The 22,378-nt window shown below is 38.0% G+C and overlaps 4 protein-coding genes across 7 annotated transcripts; all 4 read left to right on the plus strand.

Moving 5' to 3' along the window:
- The first annotated feature begins 90 nt into the window (after positions 1 to 90).
- On the plus strand, positions 91 to 2,846 carry LOC111788529 (leucine-rich repeat extensin-like protein 3). Of its 2 annotated transcripts, none has more exons than XM_023668868.1 (3): positions 91 to 260; positions 693 to 1,625; positions 2,537 to 2,846. In XM_023668868.1, exons 2-3 carry the CDS (start codon positions 719 to 721, stop codon positions 2,566 to 2,568), a joined length of 939 nt encoding a protein of 312 aa, XP_023524636.1. In that variant the 5' UTR covers positions 91 to 260; positions 693 to 718; the 3' UTR covers positions 2,569 to 2,846. The 2 variants fall into 2 exon arrangements, with proteins under 2 accessions (XP_023524636.1, XP_023524635.1); XM_023668867.1 differs by lacking the exon at positions 91 to 260 and adding an exon at positions 277 to 617.
- Positions 2,847 to 8,993: 6,147 nt separating this feature from the next.
- Positions 8,994 to 10,504, plus strand: LOC111788530 (36.4 kDa proline-rich protein-like). 2 transcript variants are annotated; one of them, XM_023668871.1, is made up of 3 exons: positions 8,994 to 9,283; positions 9,320 to 9,808; positions 10,438 to 10,504. In XM_023668871.1, coding segments are annotated over exons 1-3 (741 nt in total). In that variant the 5' UTR covers positions 8,994 to 9,032; the 3' UTR covers positions 10,439 to 10,504. The 2 variants fall into 2 exon arrangements, with proteins under 2 accessions (XP_023524639.1, XP_023524637.1); XM_023668869.1 differs by having other exon boundaries at positions 8,994 to 9,808.
- A 3,228-nt stretch (positions 10,505 to 13,732) lies between these two features.
- On the plus strand, positions 13,733 to 16,757 carry LOC111788533 (proteasome subunit alpha type-4). The gene is made up of 2 exons (XM_023668875.1): positions 13,733 to 13,881; positions 15,743 to 16,757. Exon 2 carries the CDS (start codon positions 15,755 to 15,757, stop codon positions 16,505 to 16,507), a length of 753 nt encoding a protein of 250 aa, XP_023524643.1. The 5' UTR covers positions 13,733 to 13,881; positions 15,743 to 15,754; the 3' UTR covers positions 16,508 to 16,757.
- A 73-nt stretch (positions 16,758 to 16,830) lies between these two features.
- Positions 16,831 to 21,027, plus strand: LOC111788532 (LRR receptor-like serine/threonine-protein kinase GSO1). Of its 2 annotated transcripts, XM_023668874.1 has the most exons (4): positions 16,831 to 17,058; positions 17,846 to 18,027; positions 19,068 to 19,158; positions 19,371 to 21,027. In XM_023668874.1, the coding sequence occupies exon 4, from the start codon at positions 19,603 to 19,605 to the stop codon at positions 20,857 to 20,859; it is 1,257 nt and encodes a 418-aa protein (XP_023524642.1). In that variant the 5' UTR covers positions 16,831 to 17,058; positions 17,846 to 18,027; positions 19,068 to 19,158; positions 19,371 to 19,602; the 3' UTR covers positions 20,860 to 21,027. The 2 variants fall into 2 exon arrangements, with proteins under 2 accessions (XP_023524642.1, XP_023524641.1); XM_023668873.1 differs by having other exon boundaries at positions 17,852 to 18,027; positions 19,068 to 21,027.
- The last annotated feature ends 1,351 nt before the right edge of the window (positions 21,028 to 22,378 follow it).

Here is a 22,378-nt window from a genome sequence, read left to right on the forward strand (position 1 = left end):
AAAAAAAAAAAAAAAAAAAAAAAAAAAAAAAACATTTAATTTAAATTTAAAAAAAATCATTAAATTGAAATTTAAAAATTGAAGCTTCAACAAACAAAACCTCTCTTTGAGCGACTTAAAAGAGAAGCAACAGCACCGTTCTCAAGGAACTGATTCAAGGCGAAAAAAAATTTCAGCAATGCGAACTTGGGAAAAGCGCGAATCACTGATTCAGATAGAGACGGCAATGCTCTTTGAGTAGAAAGCAAGCAACAAAAAAGGTATCCAAATCTCCAATTTCTTCATCTTCCTCCTCTGTCAAGCAAGAATCTATACCGATTTTGTTACAGGCCGGCAAAGTTCTGCACTTTCATGTCGTCTGCATTGAATTACATCTCACTCTCACTCACTGAACTGAGTGAGTGTACTGTTGAATGAGTGATTCTTTATTCTTTCATGGGTGCCTCTGCTTTCCTCCCACGCTTTTCATTTTGGTTTTCGCACCCGCTAAGTGTTTGTATAAATGCCGCATAGAGATTAATTCATTTGGAGTGCTTATTGAGCAATGGAGAGGTTGCGTGTTGTCATAGTTTGCTTTTCTATTGCGTTTGCATCCACTGTTGTGGCTGTTCCAAGTGGTAATTAGTTATGTTTTATGATATCAAATTCTGACTGTTTTGTGAAGTGTTCATGAGACTGTTCTTCTCTTGCAGATGTTGGGATTCACTCGAGAAGATTGATGTTTGGAATCAGTGGAAGCTCATCCCGTGAGTCCTTGAAGAAGGTGAAACTTCAAATTCAAGAGGGGTTGATTTCAAAACCCCAATTGAAATACTTGAATGTTGAACCAAATGCTGTTAGTATTAACTCTCCATTCTCTCTGCCTCCTTTTGATTCACTTGGACCATCCCCATTGCCGGAAAACTCTCCTCCTTTCTGTGAAGAGGCACCGCCCTATACTCCTCAGCCGCCATCACCACCACGACCGGCAGGTGGTCTGCCACCTCCGCCGCCATCTGGGATGATCTATTCCTCCCACATGCCCCCACCACCGCCAGCTTCTCAGCCCAATGTCCCTACTAGAAGCCGAAGCCCACCACCACCAACCCCACCCAGCATCATTCCCATAACCCCCCCTCCACCACAAACCACACCCACCATCAGTCCCATAATCCCGTTAGTCCCTTTAACCCCATTAGCTCCATATCCTCCGGGGAACGTTTCCAGCCCCATCCCACCAACTGGGCCTCCAAGCCCACCTCACCACTATGGGCCTAGCCCACCTAAACATGCTTCTGGGCCACCCAGTTATGGGCTGAGCCCACCAGTGTTTCTGCCACCAGTAGTGCTCCCTCCCCCATCTGGTCCACCTCCTGCATCACATGGAGGGAAGCCAATTTCCTCTGGTGCAGCATGGTGCGTGGCTAAGCCCACTGTACCTGATCCAATAATTCAACAGGCGATGGATTATGCTTGTGGGTCAGGTGCCGACTGCAAATCCATTCAGCCTAATGAGCATTGCTATGAACCTGACACTGTTCTGGCACACGCCTCGTATGCTTTCAATAGCTATTGGCAGAACACTAAGGCCACTGGTGGCACCTGTGACTTTGGAGGGACTGCCATGCTTGTAACTGTGGATCCAAGTAAGTTCACCGCTCGCCTGTTTCCATCATGTCTTTTCAAATTTGCACACAATCTCAAGCACCATCCACCCCTGCTTTCCTTGCACGTAATTGAATAAATTAGACTTCAAAGAAAACGCGTCACTTAAAAGGAAACTATTAGTATTAGTATTTAGTGGTCCAACAATTGGTGTGAGATCTCACATTTGTAGGAGAAGCAAATATTCTTTATAAGGATGTGGAACCTTTCACTAGGAGACAAGTTTTAAAATCCTTGAGAGGAAGTCCGAAAGGGAAAACCCAAAAAGGACAATATCTACGGGTGGTGGACTTAGGCCGTTACAAATGGTATCAAAGCCAGACATTGGACGATGTGTCAATGAGGAGGCTGAGCCCCGAAGGGGGGTGGACATGAGCTGGTGTGCCAGCAAGGACGCTGGGCCCTGAAAGGGGTGGATTGAGGGGTCCCACGTCGATAAAAGAAGGGAACAAGTGCCAGTGAAGACTCTGGAACTCGAAGGAGGGTGGATTATGAGATCCCACATCGGTTGGCAAGGAGAACGAAGTATTCTTTATAAGGGTGTGGAAACCTCTCTTTAAAATACGCGTTTTAAAAACCTCGAGGGAAAGCCTAAAAAGGACCATATCTGTTAGTGTTTGACTTTGTTTTGTATCTTTTCATTAAAGTTTACTCATCCATCAGCTTTGCTGCTTCCTTTGATCCAAAAACTTAAACAGATCAACTGCGCCCATAATAGAGATAATGTTACTTAATCAAGCACCAAACATCTCTTGTTTTTCTCTCTTACTTTCACAGAAAGAACACTTATGTCGGCCTCCAATGAGGTTTTTATTGGTCATTTTCGTTTAAATATGCATACTTTCTTCTCCAAGTAGACTTTCTTTCACTGAAAGTGACTTGATTGTGGCAGGTTTTGAAGGGTGTAAGTTCGTCCTCGTTTGAGATTAGAAATGGAGACACACACAGTTGGTTCGCCATTTTTGACATTTTGAATAAACAAGCAAACAAACCAAGTGCTGCTGCCATGCCATCTCCCTTTCTATTCATTCATTTTCAGACTTAGACTGATTCAATTTCAGGCTTAGAGATCTATGATCATACTCTGTATTTCTCAATCAAGGAGCCATCAAGTTTCTTTGTCTTCTAACTTCAATTCCTTTCCCATTAATACTAGTGTATGTTTGGGTTACCTCTTAATTCAAGCATGTTTTTAATAAAAATTGTTTAAAGTTTAACGCATTTATACGTTTACTTACCTTTTTCAAAGAGGTTTGTGTTAATGTTACGGTGAATTAATAAGTTCAAATTTATATGTAAAACACTGTGACTAACTGACCATTACTGCAAAGTTTTGAGACGTGGAGCTTGAGCTTGATGCCTAGATTTGGTAGAGATATATTTGGAAGATATTTAGTAAAGACATGATAGACATATATACGTATAAATTTGGTAAAGATTCAAATATATTTGTTAGATTATATTTGGGAGGTATAAATCTTTGGAAGCTATATTTAGTAAATTGAAACTATATATACCCATCAGACAGTCTTGTAGAACTTCTCTTTGTACATTCAAGTCATCAATAATAAAACATATACATGTCTGAAGTCATCAATAATAAAACATTAGGAATAATAGAACATTAGGCAGTGTTGTCAATCTGGACTTCTGTTGTACATGCCTGTCATCAATAATAAAATCTTTAACCAATATTCCTCATTATATTTTCTCTCTTGTTATTTGTGTTTATCTTGATCGAGTGTGTGCGTTGTTGAGCGATCCTAACAATTGGTATCAGAGCTAACAACTAGTATCGATCCTAACACAAAGGTCATTAAAAATGGTATCAGGTGATGGTCATTGGAGTGTTTGTCGGAGGTGGGCAATGGTCGTTAGAGGTGGTGGTGGTGGTAGTAATCGTCAACATGAGCGGTGGTGGTGCTCACCGTGACGACTATAGTAGAAACAAAACAAAATGTAAGGGTATTTTGGTCATTTTTTCCTATCATGAAAATTTAAGAGACGTTTTAAATTAAACAATGGTGCCACGAGAAACAGGGTTATATTTCATGTTTTTAGCGTTGAATTCTTATTTAAACTATATCTCAATTTTAGATCGTTTTGATTTTAGAAGATAATTCTATCAATGAACTATTTATCTTTCTTTCTTTGTTTCGTTACAAGACAACTTAATCCAACGAGCTAAGTTCCAAACAACGTCTACTTTTCAATAAAATATTTGTCTCGTAAAGAATTTTAGCACTTGATTACGCCAACCTAATTTTTAAAAAAATTAAACCATTTCTCTTGCTTTGTCCACACTCTAAGCCAAATTCATCCATTTCTTCAAAATCAAACTCAAAATAGTTTTTAGTACTAAAAAAGAACCCAAATTGATAGCCTTTTATGCTATAACCTATATAGCATTATTTAAAATCCATTAATTTTTTTTTAGGATCGGAGCTGAAAGTTTGAGCATACGTCACCCGTGCCAATGACGACTCCGTTGTGAGTTTTAACAAAGTGTAATTGTGACATTTTAGATTTTCAATATGAGATTCCACATCGATTGGAGAGGAGAACGACTGTAACGATTCAGATCCACCACTAGCCGATATTGTTCTCTTTGGGCTTCCCCTCAAGCTTTAAAACGCGTCTACTAGAGAAGGTTTCCACACCCTTATAAAGGATGTTTTGTTCTCCTCCCCAACCAATGTCGGACATCACAGAAATCTCTTCCTAACAAATACGTTTTAGAAACCGTGTAGCTGACAACGATATCTCGTTTGAGCTCTTACATTAATATCTCGTTTGAGAAGAACAGAGAGAATCAAATCTAGAATGAGAAGATCTTGTGATGAGTTCAAGTCAAAATCAAAGTAATCAAATCAATTTATGGTTTGCCACTCTCTCTATCTATCATCTCTATCAAATTCTTTATCAATTTTCTTTCAATTTTCAAACTTTTACAACTTTCATACATATATTTTTTTAAGCATTCCATTTTTATAATTAAATTCCTCGAACATATATTCAAACGATTCGAAATTCAGATCTAAAGTAAAATTTAACTGAATTGAACGTTTAAGGTAAATTTTGATTTTTCCCCTATTTTTTTTTTCTTTGTGACGTTGACACCCGAGTCAAAAAATGATATATGAATGAGCCGAGATCACATCTACATGAGAGTGATCGATATAAAATTATGATTAAGAAACATTTAAAATACATTGATAATTACTATCTATACCAACAAAATACACCCAGTCCCCGTGTTCTTTAATTTTTTTTTTAAATTTTAAAACATTTAGTTTTTAAAAAAAATATAATCTCAAATTCACAATTATTATTATTTTTTTAAAAAAATTCATAAATGTGTTGATTTTTTTTGGATGGATGAAATTTCCTCTTCAATTAAGACAAAATAATAGTAATAAAAAAAAAATCCCCAAATTTGACAAAAATGAATAAATCCAATAAACAAGTTGAAATTTCTGAATTTAAATTCAATTAATTAATTAATTATTATTATTATTAATTTCTATTTTTGTTTTTTTTCCTTTGGAATTTATTTTTGCTTTAATTATTCCTCTTTTGTGGGCCCCACTTTTATTGCCATATTTTCAAGCAATCACAACCTTACTCTACTTTTGGATTTTTTTCCATTTTTTTTTTCTTCTTTTATTCATAATATCCCACGTGGAATTATGGGCTTTTTTAATTTTTATTTATTTATTTATTTATTTATTTATTTTCACCCATCTACAAGTTGCCTTGCTAATTTTAGTGGAATTAATTAGTAAACTCATTTATAATTAACAAATCCAATCAACATAAATAAATATATATACCTACAAATTTTAGGCTAAATTATTTATTTTATCTCGATTTTGAACTTCAGATCTCGAGAAAAGACTGTCACGATGTAATTGATAATTTATACAGCTAGACGTATAAAGAAAAAATTACGATAAAAAAGATATATATATATATATATAATAATTGTCACGTTATGATAGGTTTGTGAATATCTTTAAGTATTGAGCTATAATTAATGTGACACTCGAGTAAAAAAGATATACATGAATGAATTATGACTACATATAAATAAGAGCGATTCAGAGTCGATACATATACATACATTATGAGATCTCATATCAGTTGGAGAGGATAACGAAACACCCTTTGTAAAGGTATTGAATCCTCTCTCTAGAAGACGGATTTTAAAAACCTTTACGGAAAGTCCGAAAAGGAAAACTGAAAGAGGACAATATGTGATGTCCCATATTGGTTGAGGAGGAGAATAAATCACCATTTATAAGAGTGTGGAATCCTTCCCCTAGCAGACCGTTTTAAAGCCTTGAGGGGAAGCCTGAAAGGGAAAGTCCAAACACGATGGATCTGGGTCATTACAAATGATATTAGAGCCAGACATCGAACGATATGCCAACCTTCTCACCCTTCCCTAGAGGGGAGTAGACACAGTCTTCTCGTTGTTCCCCAAAGGGAAGATCTGGGTCATTACAAATGGTATTAGAACCAGACATCAAACGATGTGTTAGCCTTCTCGTTGTTCCCTAAAGGGGAGTAGACACGAGGCGGTGTGCTAGTAAGGACGCTGGGCCCCAAAGGAGGGTGAATTTATGGGCGGTTCCACATCGGTTGGAGGAAGGAAAGAGTGTCAGCGAGGACGTTGAGCCCCATTTGTTGGGGAGGAGAACAAACCACCATTTATAACGGTGTAGAAATCTTCCCCTAGCAGACCGTTTTAAAGCCTTAAGGGGAAGCCCAAAAGGGAAAGAGCATATCTGCTAGCAGTGAATTTGGGTCGTTACACAATATCTGCTAGCGGTGGGCTTAGACCATTACACACGTAGATTATTGATTGATTTTTTTTTAAATATGTGAAGTGAAAAAATATCGACGAATAAAATTTAGATATATATATATATATATTATAATAATATGTTATTCACATAAAATATAATTTAATTTCTTACTTAGGAATTATAAAGGCGTAACATGGGGCACAGATAGAGAGAGAAAATATCATGGGTGAGAATGGCCGACATCACGGATTCACTTCTAAAAATTGCATGGCTGGATGCTGTCTATTTCTATTTTTAAATATTATTATTTTTTAATAATAATATTTTAAAAAATTATATAAAAATTAATTTTAATTTTTTTTTAATATATTTTATCGAAGAAATCAAATTACAAATATTAATTTAACATCTTACTGGAATAATTCGAACCGTTCAAACCAACCCAACTCAAATATTTATTGTACGACTGAGCTGAGTTTATTATTTAATAAGAATTAATTGAGTCAAAAATATTTACGTTTGGATCTAAAAAATACCTTATCCCGACCCAATCGAACCCTTCAACACCCTTAACTATAATTTCTAACTTTTCCACGTCATTATTGAATATTTATTTAAAATTTGCATTAAAAGGAGTGTAAAAAAGAAAAGGAAAAAAAAAAGAATTTTTTTGACTCGAGAATGTGACATCAAATTATATCAATCATATCATACAAATAATATATATTAGATATTACATAATAATTCTTCTCCACCGTCTCTTTCACTATTCCCTAACCAATTGATGAAAGAATTATTAATGAAATCGAAGTCACGGGCTCAATTAGCCACATTAATAACGTAATCCTTTTCATTATAGTCTCCACTATCATATTCCGTCATTATTTTATCTCAAAACTTTTTATAAATCAAATTAAACATTATATCCATGTATCTAATCTCGTTGACCAGTAAGAACAAATTTCATCCACTCGTTTCACAATTTGTGGTAGATCACAATTAAACCATTTTCTACGACTCGGTCTATCAATCTATCATGTGACAGCTTTTTTAGCATGAATGACTTAGTCCCAAATGACTGCGACTTATAGTTTCGGCTCTTCTCATTGGTCAATAAAAACTCATAAATCTTAAATATTTTAAAAACCCGACTTAAAATTTTTCTTGAATTTTTTGTCTTTCTAATATATAATATATTCATATATATGTATATATTTAAATCATTGGAAATGATGAGTTTATACGTGTGTATATATATATACACACGTATATATATATATATTAAATTGAGGAAGTTTCCATGTTACTTATGGCGATTTATACGCGATTTTTGCGCTTATTCTCCTTATTTCCGTGATTCCATCGGCTCTCCAAGTCAACTACGGCTTTTATTTTTTTCTCATAATTTTTATATATACTCATGTAAATTAAAAATAAAAATGGTAATTTAAATTACATTATTAGTTGATAATATATATTAATATAATTTATTATTGTAACGACATTAAAAGAAAAAAAATTATATGAATAAATTTAGACCATGTTTATATTTAATAAAGGCGATAGGCTGAAGATATAATGACTAAAAAATTTAAAAATTAAAAATTACTATTTATATTAATAAAAAAAAATCTAAAATTTTAAATTATTTATTTTAGTTTTTAAATTTTAAAAAATAATAATTTAATTTAAGTTTTTTTTATCGTTAAAAAAAAATAATATTCAAAATGTAATTGAGTGATTTCAATTCACGATAAAAGTCACGGTCATATCTGTCTAAGGTGTTTTGTATGTGGTTGTACGCTCGTTCTAAACCCTTTTACCTCACTCTCATTGTATGCCTTTCATTCTATAATCTTAGAGTGTATGACTCCGTACAACTTTTGTGTTCATATCTAGTCAGTGCAATTTGACTTGAAATGTATCATGAAGGGATATAGACTTATTATCAAATCTTCTTATCCGTGTTATATGTTATCGTTGTTTTGTTATTGTTTTTTTTACTGCTTGTTAGCTTATAAAATCGTCTTTCAAGTCGAGGTGGAGGCGTAGGTCGTTTGCACCACTAGTGACCTAAATTCTAGTTGGGTGGCATACTCGAGAGCGATAATAAATACGACGAGCATAATATTAAAGTAGTTTATCAAAAATATAAAAAGAAAACTTCATAACTAATAAAACCCTTTGATTACCCGTGAGACTCTATATCGGTTGGAGAAAGGAACGAAACATTTATTATAAGGGTGTGGAAATCTCTCCCTAGTAAACACTGACGACAATATGTAATGGGTAAAGCAAACAATATTTGCTAGTGGTGAGTTTGAAATGTTACAAATGATATCAAAGTTAGACACTGGGGTGTGCTAGTGAGGCTGAGAGTGATACATAACAGACTAAAACGGATAATATCTAGCTGAAATTGGGACGATATCCACCTCTACCTAATATTATTCTTTAAGATATCCAATCAGTACCCCACGTTACACACATTTCTTTGCCTATAAAAACCCTAAACCCTTCACCCAAGTGCTTCACAATCACAATCACAATCACTTCCTTCCCTTACTCACAAAAGACATGGGAAACCTCTCCCTTTCCCTCTCCCTCTTCCTCCTCCTCAACCTCTCCGCCCTTCTCTCCGCCCTCGCATGCGACTGCGACAACCCCCCTTCCCACCGTCCTCCCACCCCCAAGCACAAACCGCCGCATTTCCCCCCTAAACCCCCCAAATCTCCGCCCTCCTACAAACCCCCCAAATCCCCCCCTCACTACAAACCCCCCACCGTCAAACCCCCTCCTCCTCCCTATGTCCCAAAGCCGCCGGTATCCAAGCCTCCTCCACCCTACGTCCAACCACCAGTACACAAGCCTCCTCCACCCTACGTCCAACCACCAGTACACAAGCCTCCTCCACCCTACGTCCAGCCACCAGTATCCAAACCACCACCCCCACCAACATACGTGCCAGTGCCTAGCCCACCACCACCCCCACCAACATACGTGCCAGTGCCTAGCCCACCACCACCAGTGAAGCCAGCTCCAGTAGTGCCATCACCAAACACACCGTGCCCACCGCCGCCGCCAAAGCAAGGGACATGCCCCATTGACACGCTGAAGCTGGATGCGTGTGTGGACTTGTTGGGTGGGCTGATCCATATCGGAATTGGCGACCAAACCAAACAAACTTGCTGCCCGGTTCTTGAAGGGCTCGTGGATTTGGACGCCGCGGTGTGCCTTTGCACCACCATTAGAGCTAAGCTTCTGAATATCAACCTCATCATCCCCATTGCCCTTCAAGTACTCATCGACTGTGGCAAACACGCTCCCTCCGATTTCCAATGCCCCGCTTACTAGTAAGTCTCAATTGTTCGAGTCATTTATTTTCATTTTTTTTTTCGACCCATCTAAAGAAATTAATTAATCAATTCAATCTATAAATTTTTTATTTATTTAAAATCAACCAAAAAAACAATGCCAATAAAACTTATACTTGTGAACAATATCATACTCTTAGATGAACACGACTCTCTACAATGGTATGATATTGTCCACTTTGAACATAATCTCTCGTGATTTTGCTTATTCCTCACTTATAACCTCACCCTAAATTAGTCGATGTGGACTTCCATCATCCAACACATACCATTATGGGAAGTTATGATTTCTAACATAATCAGAGTCATGTTCTTAATTTAACATGTCAATAAAATCTTTATTGGTTAATTTAGGTGAGTTCGAATAAGTTCATGATCCAATTTAACCGTACACCGTTAAATTGAATAGATCTAATTTTTTTAATAGGATTGATAAAGAAAATAGTAAATAATGATTAAATATTGGGTACGTGGAGACGTGGAACCATTGACATAAGGTCATGGAAGGTCATGGAAATGGGGTCCAAATAATTGAGTGGTGAAAATATTTTAATATAATTTAATAGATTTATTAATATTTATTTATTTATTTATTTATTATTTTTCAGGAGTCACGGGCGGACGGAAAAAGATAATAATAATATTCGAAATTGGCAAGTGACAGCAGTAGAAGCAGACAAGACNCTTCAGGTAGAATTTCTCTTCCTCTGTTGTTTTTCATTTTTCCTTGTCTCTTTATTTCCATGTTTGGTTTGGTGTGAAATTTTAATTTTAATTTTAATTTTAATTTTATGTGTTTGTTTTGTTGTCGTGTAGTATGAAATATCAAATCTATGTTCTGTGCCACAAAAAGTGACTGTTTTTTATTTAATCATTTTAATAATATTTTTAAATATGCTCATTGCTTGTCTTTTTTATTTTCGGTAAATAAATATTAATACCTCAAACTGCATAATAATAATAATAATAATAATAATAAAATTAAAAAAACATTAATTAGCTATAAATTACAAAAAAAAAAAAAAAAAAAAATTAATTTTGTCTCATAAATTTAAAATGATTGTAATATAAATTTGAATTTTATATCGGGTGTCTAATACATTTTTTAATATATTCAAAATGGTAGAAAGAATTTATTCCATATATATTAATTACCACTCGCAGATATTGTCTTATTTGGACTTTTCCTTTCGGGCCTTTAAAACACAGTCTACTAGGGAAAGGTTTCCACACCCTTATAAATGGCGGTTTGTTCTCCTCCCCAACCAATGTGGGATGTCACAGTCCACCTCTTCGGGGCCCAGCATCCTCGTTGGCACTCTTTCCTTCCTTCAATCGATATGGGACCACTCCCAAATCCACCAATCTTTGGGCCCCAGCGTCCTTACTGGCACACCGCCTCGTGTCTACCCCCCTTTCGGGGAATAGCGAGAAGGCTGGCACATCGTCCCGTGCCTAGCTCTGATACCATTTGTAACAACCCAGATCCACTACTAGTAGATATTGTTCTCTTTGGGCTTTCCCTTTTGGACTTCCCCTCAAGACTTTAATATGCGTCTACTAGGGGAAGGTTTCCACACCAACGGTGGTTTGTTCTCCTCCCCAACCAATGTGTGATATCACAATTAATGTCTTTATTGTAATAGTCCAAGTCTACCGCTGACCGATATTGTTTTTTTTTCGAGCCCGTTACGTATCGTCGCCAACCTCATGGTTTAAAAACACCTGTGCTAGGCACAAGTTTCCACACTACTATAAAAAAAAGTTTTGTTCCTCTCTTCAATCGATGTGAGATCTCACAGTAAGTATCTGGATTAGTATCTGTTCTGCCATGTAACTATGAAAGACGTGTAAAAGGGAAAGTCCATACGTGTTTTAAAAGCTTGAAAGGAAAGATAATGTATTGGCAAGAATGTTAGACCATAAAGAAGCTATCATGTCCCATTTAAGTTGGACCATTCCATACTTTGGGGCTTTATGTTCACAATGATGTCATGTTTGGGTTTTTTACTCAGGAGAAACAAATCNCCTTATAAATGGCGGTTTGTTCTCCTCCCCAACCAATGTGGGATGTCACAGTCCACCTCTTCGGGGCCCAGCATCCTCGTTGGCACTCTTTCCTTCCTTCAATCGATATGGGACCACTCCCAAATCCACCAATCTTTGGGCCCCAGCGTCCTTACTGGCACACCGCCTCGTGTCTACCCCCCTTTCGGGGAATAGCGAGAAGGCTGGCACATCGTCCCGTGCCTAGCTCTGATACCATTTGTAACAACCCAGATCCACTACTAGTAGATATTGTTCTCTTTGGGCTTTCCCTTTTGGACTTCCCCTCAAGACTTTAATATGCGTCTACTAGGGGAAGGTTTCCACACCAACGGTGGTTTGTTCTCCTCCCCAACCAATGTGTGATATCACAATTAATGTCTTTATTGTAATAGTCCAAGTCTACCGCTGACCGATATTGTTTTTTTTTCGAGCCCGTTACGTATCGTCGCCAACCTCATGGTTTAAAAACACCTGTGCTAGGCACAAGTTTCCACACTACTATAAAAAAAAGTTTTGTTCCTCTCTTCAATCGATGTGAGATCTCACAGTAAGTATCTGGATTAGTATCTGTTCTGCCATGTAACTATGAAAGACGTGTAAAAGGGAAAGTCCATACGTGTTTTAAAAGCTTGAAAGGAAAGATAATGTATTGGCAAGAATGTTAGACCATAAAGAAGCTATCATGTCCCATTTAAGTTGGACCATTCCATACTTTGGGGCTTTATGTTCACAATGATGTCATGTTTGGGTTTTTTACTCAGGAGAAACAAATCTAATCGAACCCATTTTTGCCCAATGGATTCAATCTGCTCATGGTAAAACTTCATATGGGTTCGATGTACTTTTGTCTTCAACAAGCGGCCCGACGTTCAATGCGGGTCAAAGCATATGGTTGCCAGGTTGGTTAAATGCTGTTAATGAGAATAAGAAGTGCAAAGAGGACAATATCTACTCGCGGTAAAGCTAGAATAGAAACGAAGAAGAAAGATTTGCNTCTCTTTGGGCTTTCCCTTTTGGACTTCCCCTCAAGACTTTAATATGCGTCTACTAGGGGAAGGTTTCCACACCAACGGTGGTTTGTTCTCCTCCCCAACCAATGTGTGATATCACAATTAATGTCTTTATTGTAATAGTCCAAGTCTACCGCTGACCGATATTGTTTTTTTTTCGAGCCCGTTACGTATCGTCGCCAACCTCATGGTTTAAAAACACCTGTGCTAGGCACAAGTTTCCACACTACTATAAAAAAAAGTTTTGTTCCTCTCTTCAATCGATGTGAGATCTCACAGTAAGTATCTGGATTAGTATCTGTTCTGCCATGTAACTATGAAAGACGTGTAAAAGGGAAAGTCCATACGTGTTTTAAAAGCTTGAAAGGAAANATAGGAGTAGATGCTTGCAGGGGCAGGGCACTCTTCATTCTTCATTCGAAACTAATGAATGTTGGGTCGTGGGGTTGGGTTCTGCCTTCTTATCAAAAAGAGAGTTGGGTAAAGCAAACTCCCTCCTTGGACGAGTACGGGACTTAGTAAAGTAGAACCGGGTTGCGCTGCGCTCCGATCGACAAAAAATCAGTGGGGCCATGCCGGTACGACTGAATATGCGTTAGAAAGGTCAATCCCTCCCCTACGACACCAAAAAAAACCGGGCCGAACTTCTACCCGCCCGAATAAAAATAAAATAATTAAGAAAATTAAAAATTTTAATTTAATAAATAATTTTGAATATGTGGATTTGCTAGGGTTCGAACACTTCCTGAAAATATTTATAATGTTATATTGGGCCGGGCCTGATTTTAACCAGAAGCCCAACTTTCATGGGCCCACAACAGGCCCACTGGAAAGGCGAAGTTTTCTTGAGGAAGAAGCCGGTAGCTTAGTCGCTGAACTTGCTGAAGTACAAATCTGCTCTGCTCTGTACAACATCAGCGATCTGAGCGAGCGAGCGGCCTGGCTGGCTAGTTCTTTCTTCAATTTGTTGCTGTTCCTGAACTTTGTATCCAGGTGATGTTCTACTTTTTCTCTTTTGATCGTTTAAATTTGGAATAGGCAGACATTTGGAAGTTCGCTTTACGAAAAATGGATCTTCGAGGGTTGTGTAGCTATCAAATTGCAAAATAGAGGAGGAAATTTGGAAGGAAATACTGGAAACTGTTGTCTTTCGAAGTTCGGCCGCGTTCACCTGCTTTGGGCATAGTATGGGTAGGGGGAGAGTGAAAAAGTGGAATATGAGAAGTGTTCGTTATGAGTTGAACATAGCAGTGGAATTTTGAAAATACATTCAAGGTTTAAGAGACGTGGGATGGGATTCTGCGATCCGTTTCATTATTTTATTTTATGGTTTTAGGAATTAGGCGAACTGTAAATGTTTCAGAATGCTAACTAGTCATTGGAAAGATTAACCAGCTCTCTCCCCTGATTGGCCTATCAAGTACTGGGAGCCACTTTCTGGATTCTCCCATTATGGAGTACTTTGGTGTCTAGGGAGATAGTGATTCAACCCTTACAGGTGGTGGTCCTAATGTGGGGAAGGAATACGGTGTTAGATAGGAAATGATTATGGAGTTTTCCTTTTGAAGATTTATCCATTTGGTATACTATCCTTGTTGAGTAATATCCAAGTGACTCCTTGGTTGGAGAACGATCAATGCAAAGAATATTATAATGGAAGTCCTTGAAGTATCTAGCTTTTCCGTTTATGGTTGATTTGCAAGGCTGTTTTCTTCAATTGGTTAGTGCGAGAAGTAGGTCTCAGATACCGTTTAGATAGTTGAATACCGCTTTTCTAATTCCTCAACTCGATTAGTTGACAAAATAAATGCAAATGTAGTTTCTGTCTCTAACTTTCATTGAAAAGCTCTGGCATTTTAGACTCGGACTGTTTTGACACTAGAGGTTGGAAGTCAGGAAAATCCAATGCAACTATTGAGTCTTCTTTTTAAAATTTCAATAGGAGTCAATTTGTTCTCTGCGTCGTTGTCAATGAAGATAGTCTGGAAAGCTATGTATCGTGAGAGAATATAGTTCTTTTTTTGGTCTTGACTCTATTATTGACTCCTATTGTAGATTAAAAATGAGGCATCCCACTAAAATATTAATTCTAGCAAATGTATTTCTATAAGGTGGTGAGCGAGGGGATTACTCTGACTGGAATATGGACTTGAGCTGGACCATTCATTCATGTGTCTCTATAATGCACATGAACAAATGTATTTATGCAACTTGTAGTTTTTGTTTTGTTTCCTTTGGATTTTTATGCCCTGTATCCTGTTTTGTACCCTCCGGTTTGTAACAAAAGTGTACTCTCTATCATATCATTGATAGAGTAGAACAATTATTCTGTAATATAGAAAGGGGAGATAAACTGCGCTATGGGGGAGCAGCAACTCATGGGGGATGGAGGAAGCTGACTAAAGTTGTTTGGATGTGTGTGTGTGTGTGTGTACGTGAGAGAGAGAGAGAGAGAGAGAGAGAGAGAGAGAGAGAGAGAGAGAGAGAGAGTGAAGTTATTTGGGTGTGGGTGTGAGAGGGGAGATACTTTTTAATGCCAATATGGCAATGCATTTCTAGATCCTCAGAAATCATGCATTTCTAGATCCTCAGAAATCATGCAATTCATTACGTTGGAAGTGTTGAAACGTACAAAAATATACAATTGGATTTAAAATACATACATACATATTATATATATAAATGTACTTGGTCCCTTTGTCTTTGTTATATTTTTATGAAAGAGGTGTCATTAGTATGTTGTCATGTTTGTCTCCCATCACTTCATCCATGCCACTTTGAGTGGGATCATTCTGCCCTGCTAGATTATCCATTCTTACTGTCCTACTGGTTTTTTTCTCACTCTTCATAACAGGATAATAAAAACATGTCTAGGCGATATGATAGCCGAACAACAATCTTCTCTCCAGAAGGTCGTCTTTACCAGGTTGAATATGCAATGGAGGCAATTGGAAATGCAGGCTCTGCAATTGGGATATTGTCTAAAGATGGAGTTGTCTTGATTGGTGAGAAGAAGGTCACCTCCAAACTCCTGCAGACCTCAACTTCCACGGAGAAGATGTACAAAATTGATGATCATGTTGCATGTGCTGTGGCTGGAATAATGTCTGATGCAAACATATTAATCAACACAGCAAGAGTTCAAGCCCAGCGATACACTTATGGTTACCAAGAGCCAATGCCCGTTGAGCAACTGGTTCAATCTCTCTGTGATACAAAGCAAGGCTACACTCAGTTTGGTGGTCTACGGCCCTTTGGCGTTTCTTTTCTGTTTGCTGGATGGGATAAAAATTATGGCTTTCAATTATACATGAGTGACCCAAGTGGAAACTATAGCGGTTGGAAGGCTGCTGCAATCGGTGCAAACAACCAGGCAGCACAGTCGATGCTCAAACAGGATTACAAGGATGATATCACCAGGGAAGAAGCCATCCAGCTTGCACTTAAGGTGCTCAGCAAAACCATGGACAGCACAAGTCTGACTTCAGATAAGCTTGAATTAGCTGAGGTTGTCCTTTCACCCTCTGGAAATGTCAAGTATCAAGTTCGCTCGCCCGAGTCCCTAAGCAAGTTGTTGGTGAAGTCTGGTTTGACTCAACCGGCTGCTGAGGCTTCCTAAACGACTAGATGCTGGATTACTTATCGTGCTTGGTCCAACGCATTTCATCTTCTTCATATGACCTGAAGTGAACACTGGTGTTTGGATATGTCGTTAGATTGTTGGTTTTATTAATGTGCACTCTATAAAGTTTATATTTACTCATGTTAGAAACGCCGGTAATTATCCTTACCATGTGCAACTATCAAGTCAAGTTATTACATTGCAATTATTTTTATCTTTTTGTTTGACGAACACCGAAACTTGAGCTTATCTGGTATTTTTATCATCCTTGTCTGTCATGTACTATCAATTAAATTGCATACCTTTAGCTGTGGTTACTGCATTCTCTCTCCTCTCTCTCTCAAGGTAGGGAAGGGCAAAGGCCCTTCGTTCCGAGGTATGAGCCTCCTTTTCCCTTGCAAATTTGTGAGAGAGAAGCAGTTACTTCTTGACCTGGAAAATGAGAACGCTAGAAGAAGAGAGAAGGGAAAAATAAATTGTGCAGAAGTTATCGTGGCTGCGTCGAAAGAGAGTGCATGAGGAAGCCATAGCATGCACCTAGACCTCAGGTAATTCTCGTCTTTCGCTATAGTTTCCTTTTCATTCTCAAAATCTCAGTTGCTAGTGAATTTGCCATTTAAACTTTGCTGTTGATTCTTTTCTACACTAATTTACGTTAAAAGATAGCTAAGTTCTCTCCATTGGGATGTCTTTGTTTTTTGTACGATGCATGATGGGCTTGTCGCGATATTATGAACTGCTCTGTTCATGGCTAAAATTTGGTGGTAGAAGCTCATTTTAAATTGATGGGTTTGGATGTATTTGTAATTTGATTCACACGATTTCATTCAAAACCTTAAACATGATGTTGGTTTGACATCCATGGAGTAAAGGTCCTTCAAGTCCATCGACCAACTGGTCGGGGATTGAAAGCCTCTTGGGCCACCTGCCTCCGACAATCAAATCTCATAAGTTTTTAGGCTGCTAGATGTTATTCATTTTTGGGATGAAGGGATCCACATATCAAATGTGAATCTACTTCACTATCTATAACCCACACATCAAACTCCTTTGTGAATTCTGGTTTTAAATACTGTTTTGGGTGCAATCAGCCATTTCCTTTGATCTCCATTGCATCCTGAAGGGTAAATTCTTTCAGGCTCACTGCCCCATATGTGGAATTGAGAATGGCAATTCAAGGGATTTGGAATATTTCCTTCTCATTTTCAATGCATGATGTGATTGAAATTTGAAACTGAAGCAAAAGCAAAACATGTTTCTGTGGAATTGCTGATTTCTGCTCTGTTCTATCATTAAATAACTGAGATTTTCATTGACATCATTTCATTGTTTTAGTTTCAGATAGCAGAAGCCTCCAAAGCTCTCCACATGGATGTCTGCCCATTTGCGTTTCAGAGCATAACGTACGATTATTGAACCTCTGCAAAAGTCATTTGGATTTTACCATATCAAAATCATCATGGCGGATGTTGGCTCTACAACTACCGACACAATTCATCCATACACTCTAATCTCAGGTTTGAAAAAAAATAGTGCTGCTCTTCATCACATGTTTCTAAATCTAACAGAGCAATCTTCTTACCTCCATGAATTAAATTTGTTTATTTTGGATCTAATACCAAACTGGCTCGTAGAACTAGAAGCTTGAATTTCAAGTTTAGTCTCAAAACTTCTAAGTTCGTATTTACCAGGTCTATTAACTTTAAAAAATATTGAACAGATCTTTGAACTAAGTCACATTAAATTTTAAAAAATTAATTATTTATTAGATATGACATTGAATTCTAAGTTTAGTAAAATGCTAAACTTATAGTTTTTCTTTAATAAATTTGTCAATTTTAAAAAATAGTCGATAGGGTTGAAGGACTAAATAGACACAATCTTAAAAGTTCAACGACCTTTGTAAAGTTTACGATCATGACTTGAGATGAGATGTCTATCGTATTCTTAGCAAATACATGAACTGTCTCAACCACATCGTACTATGCGTGGTTGCATTCTAGTTAGTTGTTAAGTTTCGGATTCTATCCTTAGAAAACATTGGTTGCACCCACTATTTGATGATCTATATCATAGGTACCATATGTACCTATATGAAAGGATAACTAAATTTAGATTAAAAAGGTAGAAAAGAAAACAGCACTGACACCATATGTAATTGTAAGTGATATTATATAAACCCATGCTTGCAGCCATGTGGTATAGTGTATGGCACTGTGCTATCAAGCTTTAGGTCTCCTTTGTCTTTCTCTGGTCTTTTGTATTGCCAATGTCTTATGTTTATAGACTTGTCTGACAACTTTGTTCTGATTGACATGTTTGCAAATAGCAGCTTCCCTCAACAGCTCTTCCTTTTGTATTGCTGATCCCACTTAGTGACAAACATCTCTCATTTCTTTAATTAATTGCATTCTCTTTCAATATTAATGAACATTAGAAACCACTTTTTGTGTTTGGTGTGATGAATATATTGATGGATTGTTGGTTAAGTTAGGTCCTGTACTGTTTTGTGTTTGCAATGAATGTATTTCCACTGTTTCCTTTTCTCATTTTGCAGATGGGATCAACGAGAAGCCCTTAGGAGGGACATACTCTTTATTGATATAAATATATGGTGGTTGAAGGAAAGGCATTCTCGAACAAGAAAGGTCGGTAAATAATTTCTCTCCATAACATATATATTTTTTGTTCGTATAATCATCTCAAATATGAACGATATGATCTGTTTTTTAGAATATTATGTCTCGAATCTTTCAAGTTTATTATTAGATATTCTACAGTAGTATCGGTTCGTTTTGTTCTATAAATTTTGGAAAAATATTAACATCTAGTCCTCTCTTGTTGTATGGAAATTATTAAGGCGGGTGCTCGAACCTAGCGTGCAACGTATCAAGAGGAGAGTCTCATCAACTCTTTGAGTGATTGTGTATTTGACAGTCTCATCATAACAGTGGACCTAACTTCATATGAACTTCTCTTTTTTTCCTGTTTTGGATTAAAGATCACATTTTTACGATCTCTTCCAAACATTTCCTCCATTCCCAAATCCTTGCTTAGCTCAGCTCAGCTCAGCTCAGCTCTGCTCTGCTCCAATGGCTGAAACTCCCTTCTCTCTCTCTCTCATCCTTCTCCTTGTTCTCTCTCTCCCTCCTCCTCTGTCCCTTCAGTTGCAGGGGAACATCAGCGCCGCCGATCTTCAAGCTCTAAGAGTCATTAAAAACACCCTCACTGATCTCCCCCTTCGCCGGAGCCCTTCCGGTCCCGGGTTTTTCTCCACTTGGGACTTCTCCTCCCTGGATCCCTGCTCCTCCTTCTCCGGCGTCGTCTGTGATCTCGGCCGTGTCACAATTCTCTCTCTTGGCACTGGTGGCTCTGATTCGCCTGGCCTTGCTGGGTCTCTACCGGCTGCCATTTCCGACCTCTCCGAGCTTACCCAGCTCATCCTCTTCCCTGGCATTGTTACCGGTCCGATTCCGCCCCAACTGGGCTATCTCCGGAATCTTCGAGTTCTTTCCTTAACGAACAACCGCCTTACCGGCACAATTCCGGACACCCTTTCCGCTCTCTTTCGTCTCCACACTCTCGACCTCAGCCATAACCAGCTCGCCGGAATTATTCCCCCGACGCTCACTAAGCTTCCTGACCTGAAAATTCTGATCCTCTCGTCGAACCAATTCTTCGGTGAAATTCCTGCCGACATTTCGTCGCCTCTCCTTCATCTCGATTTGAAATCTAACCAATTAAACGGTACTCTTCCGCGGTCGCTGCCGTCGTCTCTCCGGTATCTGTCGTTTTCAGAGAACTCACTGTGGGGCCCTCTTCGCGACGGGCTTGATTCTCTATCGGAGTTAGTGTATCTCGACTTGAGCGTGAACCAATTCAGTGGGCCCATTCCTTTCTCTCTCTTCTCACGCCCTTCCCTCTCCTCTCTGCTCCTCCAACGGAATTCTTTCTCCGGCAAGGTCCCACCGCTGCCCGACCACACAAGCCCGGTGATGTATGGGGTTGGATCCGTCGTGGATTTGAGCCACAACAATCTGTATGGAGAGATGTCGGCGATTTTCGCCGGCGTCGAGACGCTGTTCTTGAACAACAACCGCCTCATCGGATCCATACCGGTGGAGTACGTGAAGAGTGTGAGAAGCGGCAGCACCACCACTCTGTATTTACAGCACAATTTCATATCCGGGTTTCCACTGGAAGCCGGTGCCGATTTGCCCGACAGGGCGGCGCTTTGTTTGTCCTATAATTGCATGGAGCCGCCGGTGAGCGTACAGTCCTGCCCGGCCAGCGTCGGCGCGCCGCTGTCCCGGCCGCCGTGGCAGTGTCCACTGTTAAAAAGTCCATGAAAGTAGCTAAAATTATTAATAGATCATAGAATACAAGTTTTTTTTCCCCGTTTTTATTGGGTTTTTTGGGTGTGAATCTCTTATCTTGTGTTTTTTTTTTCCACAATTGGGAGTTTATGTAATTGTTTTGCAACACTGATCGAATGAATACTTTAGTTTGTTGGCTCATATTATTAGCATTATAACCATTAGAGTACATTTCTAAATTCCCGTTATACGCATTTTATTATTCAAATTTTTAATTTTTTTAATTTTTTTAAAAAAACTAATGTTCATGACGTCTCTTCGAAATTTATAAATTAGAAAGATATCCATACAAAGTTACAAATCTACGAGAATTACAAAGACACAAGCATTGTGACTTATCGATGTTTCTTTTTAGTTTAATAATAAAAGATATCATTAATGTTTGAAATAAGGAATGTTTTTATTAAGGAATGTTTTTATTGGAGGATGAATTAAAATAAACTTATCTAGATTTGAATAATATATGTTGAAACAAATGAGAGGGAGAAGAGTAATGAATAAAGAGATAAGTGGAAGAAGGGGTGAGATTAATAAATGGAGATTTGAGGAAAGAGAAGGAAATAAGACAATGCAATAAAAGAAGGGGAAGTTTGTCACGCACCCAACCCACGAGCCCACCTCTCTTAGAGTTAATATTTCTATACTCGAATAAACACTTCATATATAATCGTAAAAGTGATATTTTAAAATTTAAAGATTAACATGATACTATAACTCAAGTAAAGACACACTAGTAGGCTCGTACGGTGAAAGGTTAAATGAACTAATAAGGTAAGAGTATGTCACTATGATTGGTGGCCTTCTCCGAGACGGTTTAGGAACATAGATTTGAAGACAAGTTCAAGAGCAATTAGATTAAATGACGATGTTTACCGAGTTTATAGCTTTTGAGGGAAAATCTTTGATCTTTGTTTGGTTATAGTTCATGCCCACTCACGATTCCTCACAAGCGCCTGTTCAAGAAAGAGGAAACCTGAGGCAAAGAGCAGCTCGACCCATAGAAAGAGAGGAAACCTGAGGCAAAGAGCAGCTCGACCCATAGAAAGATAAGCGAGGCAAGTTGACATGGTTAGCCAAATACGCCTCCTCAGTGACAATCTAAATAATTGTGCTGCATCATTCAATAATTTCTTGGGAGGGAAATCAAGAATCCAAGCAACATTATTGAGGAAAGAGTGATAATCCCATAAAATCACTAACACTACCCCACAAGAAAAAGGATAACAGTAATGCATGGTAGGGACACAAGGAATAGAAAGAGAATAGACACTGCAACCTAGAATTTCAAGTAATATTTGAAACACACAATAATGACAGTATAAAGAAAAAGCAGAACATGCAGATCCATAAGCTTAAACCAGTGACCATCCCACTTACCTTTACACGCATGGCTCTCACAACACAGACAAGGCCTTGGCCTTGGCCTTGACCTTGGGCGCGCACTCCCTGACACGCCAATCTTAAAAGTTGTTTCTTTAAGCACAATCTTGTT

Source organism: Cucurbita pepo, chromosome LG02 (assembly GCF_002806865.2).
Source record: "Cucurbita pepo subsp. pepo cultivar mu-cu-16 chromosome LG02, ASM280686v2, whole genome shotgun sequence".
NCBI lineage: Eukaryota > Viridiplantae > Streptophyta > Magnoliopsida > Cucurbitales > Cucurbitaceae > Cucurbita > Cucurbita pepo.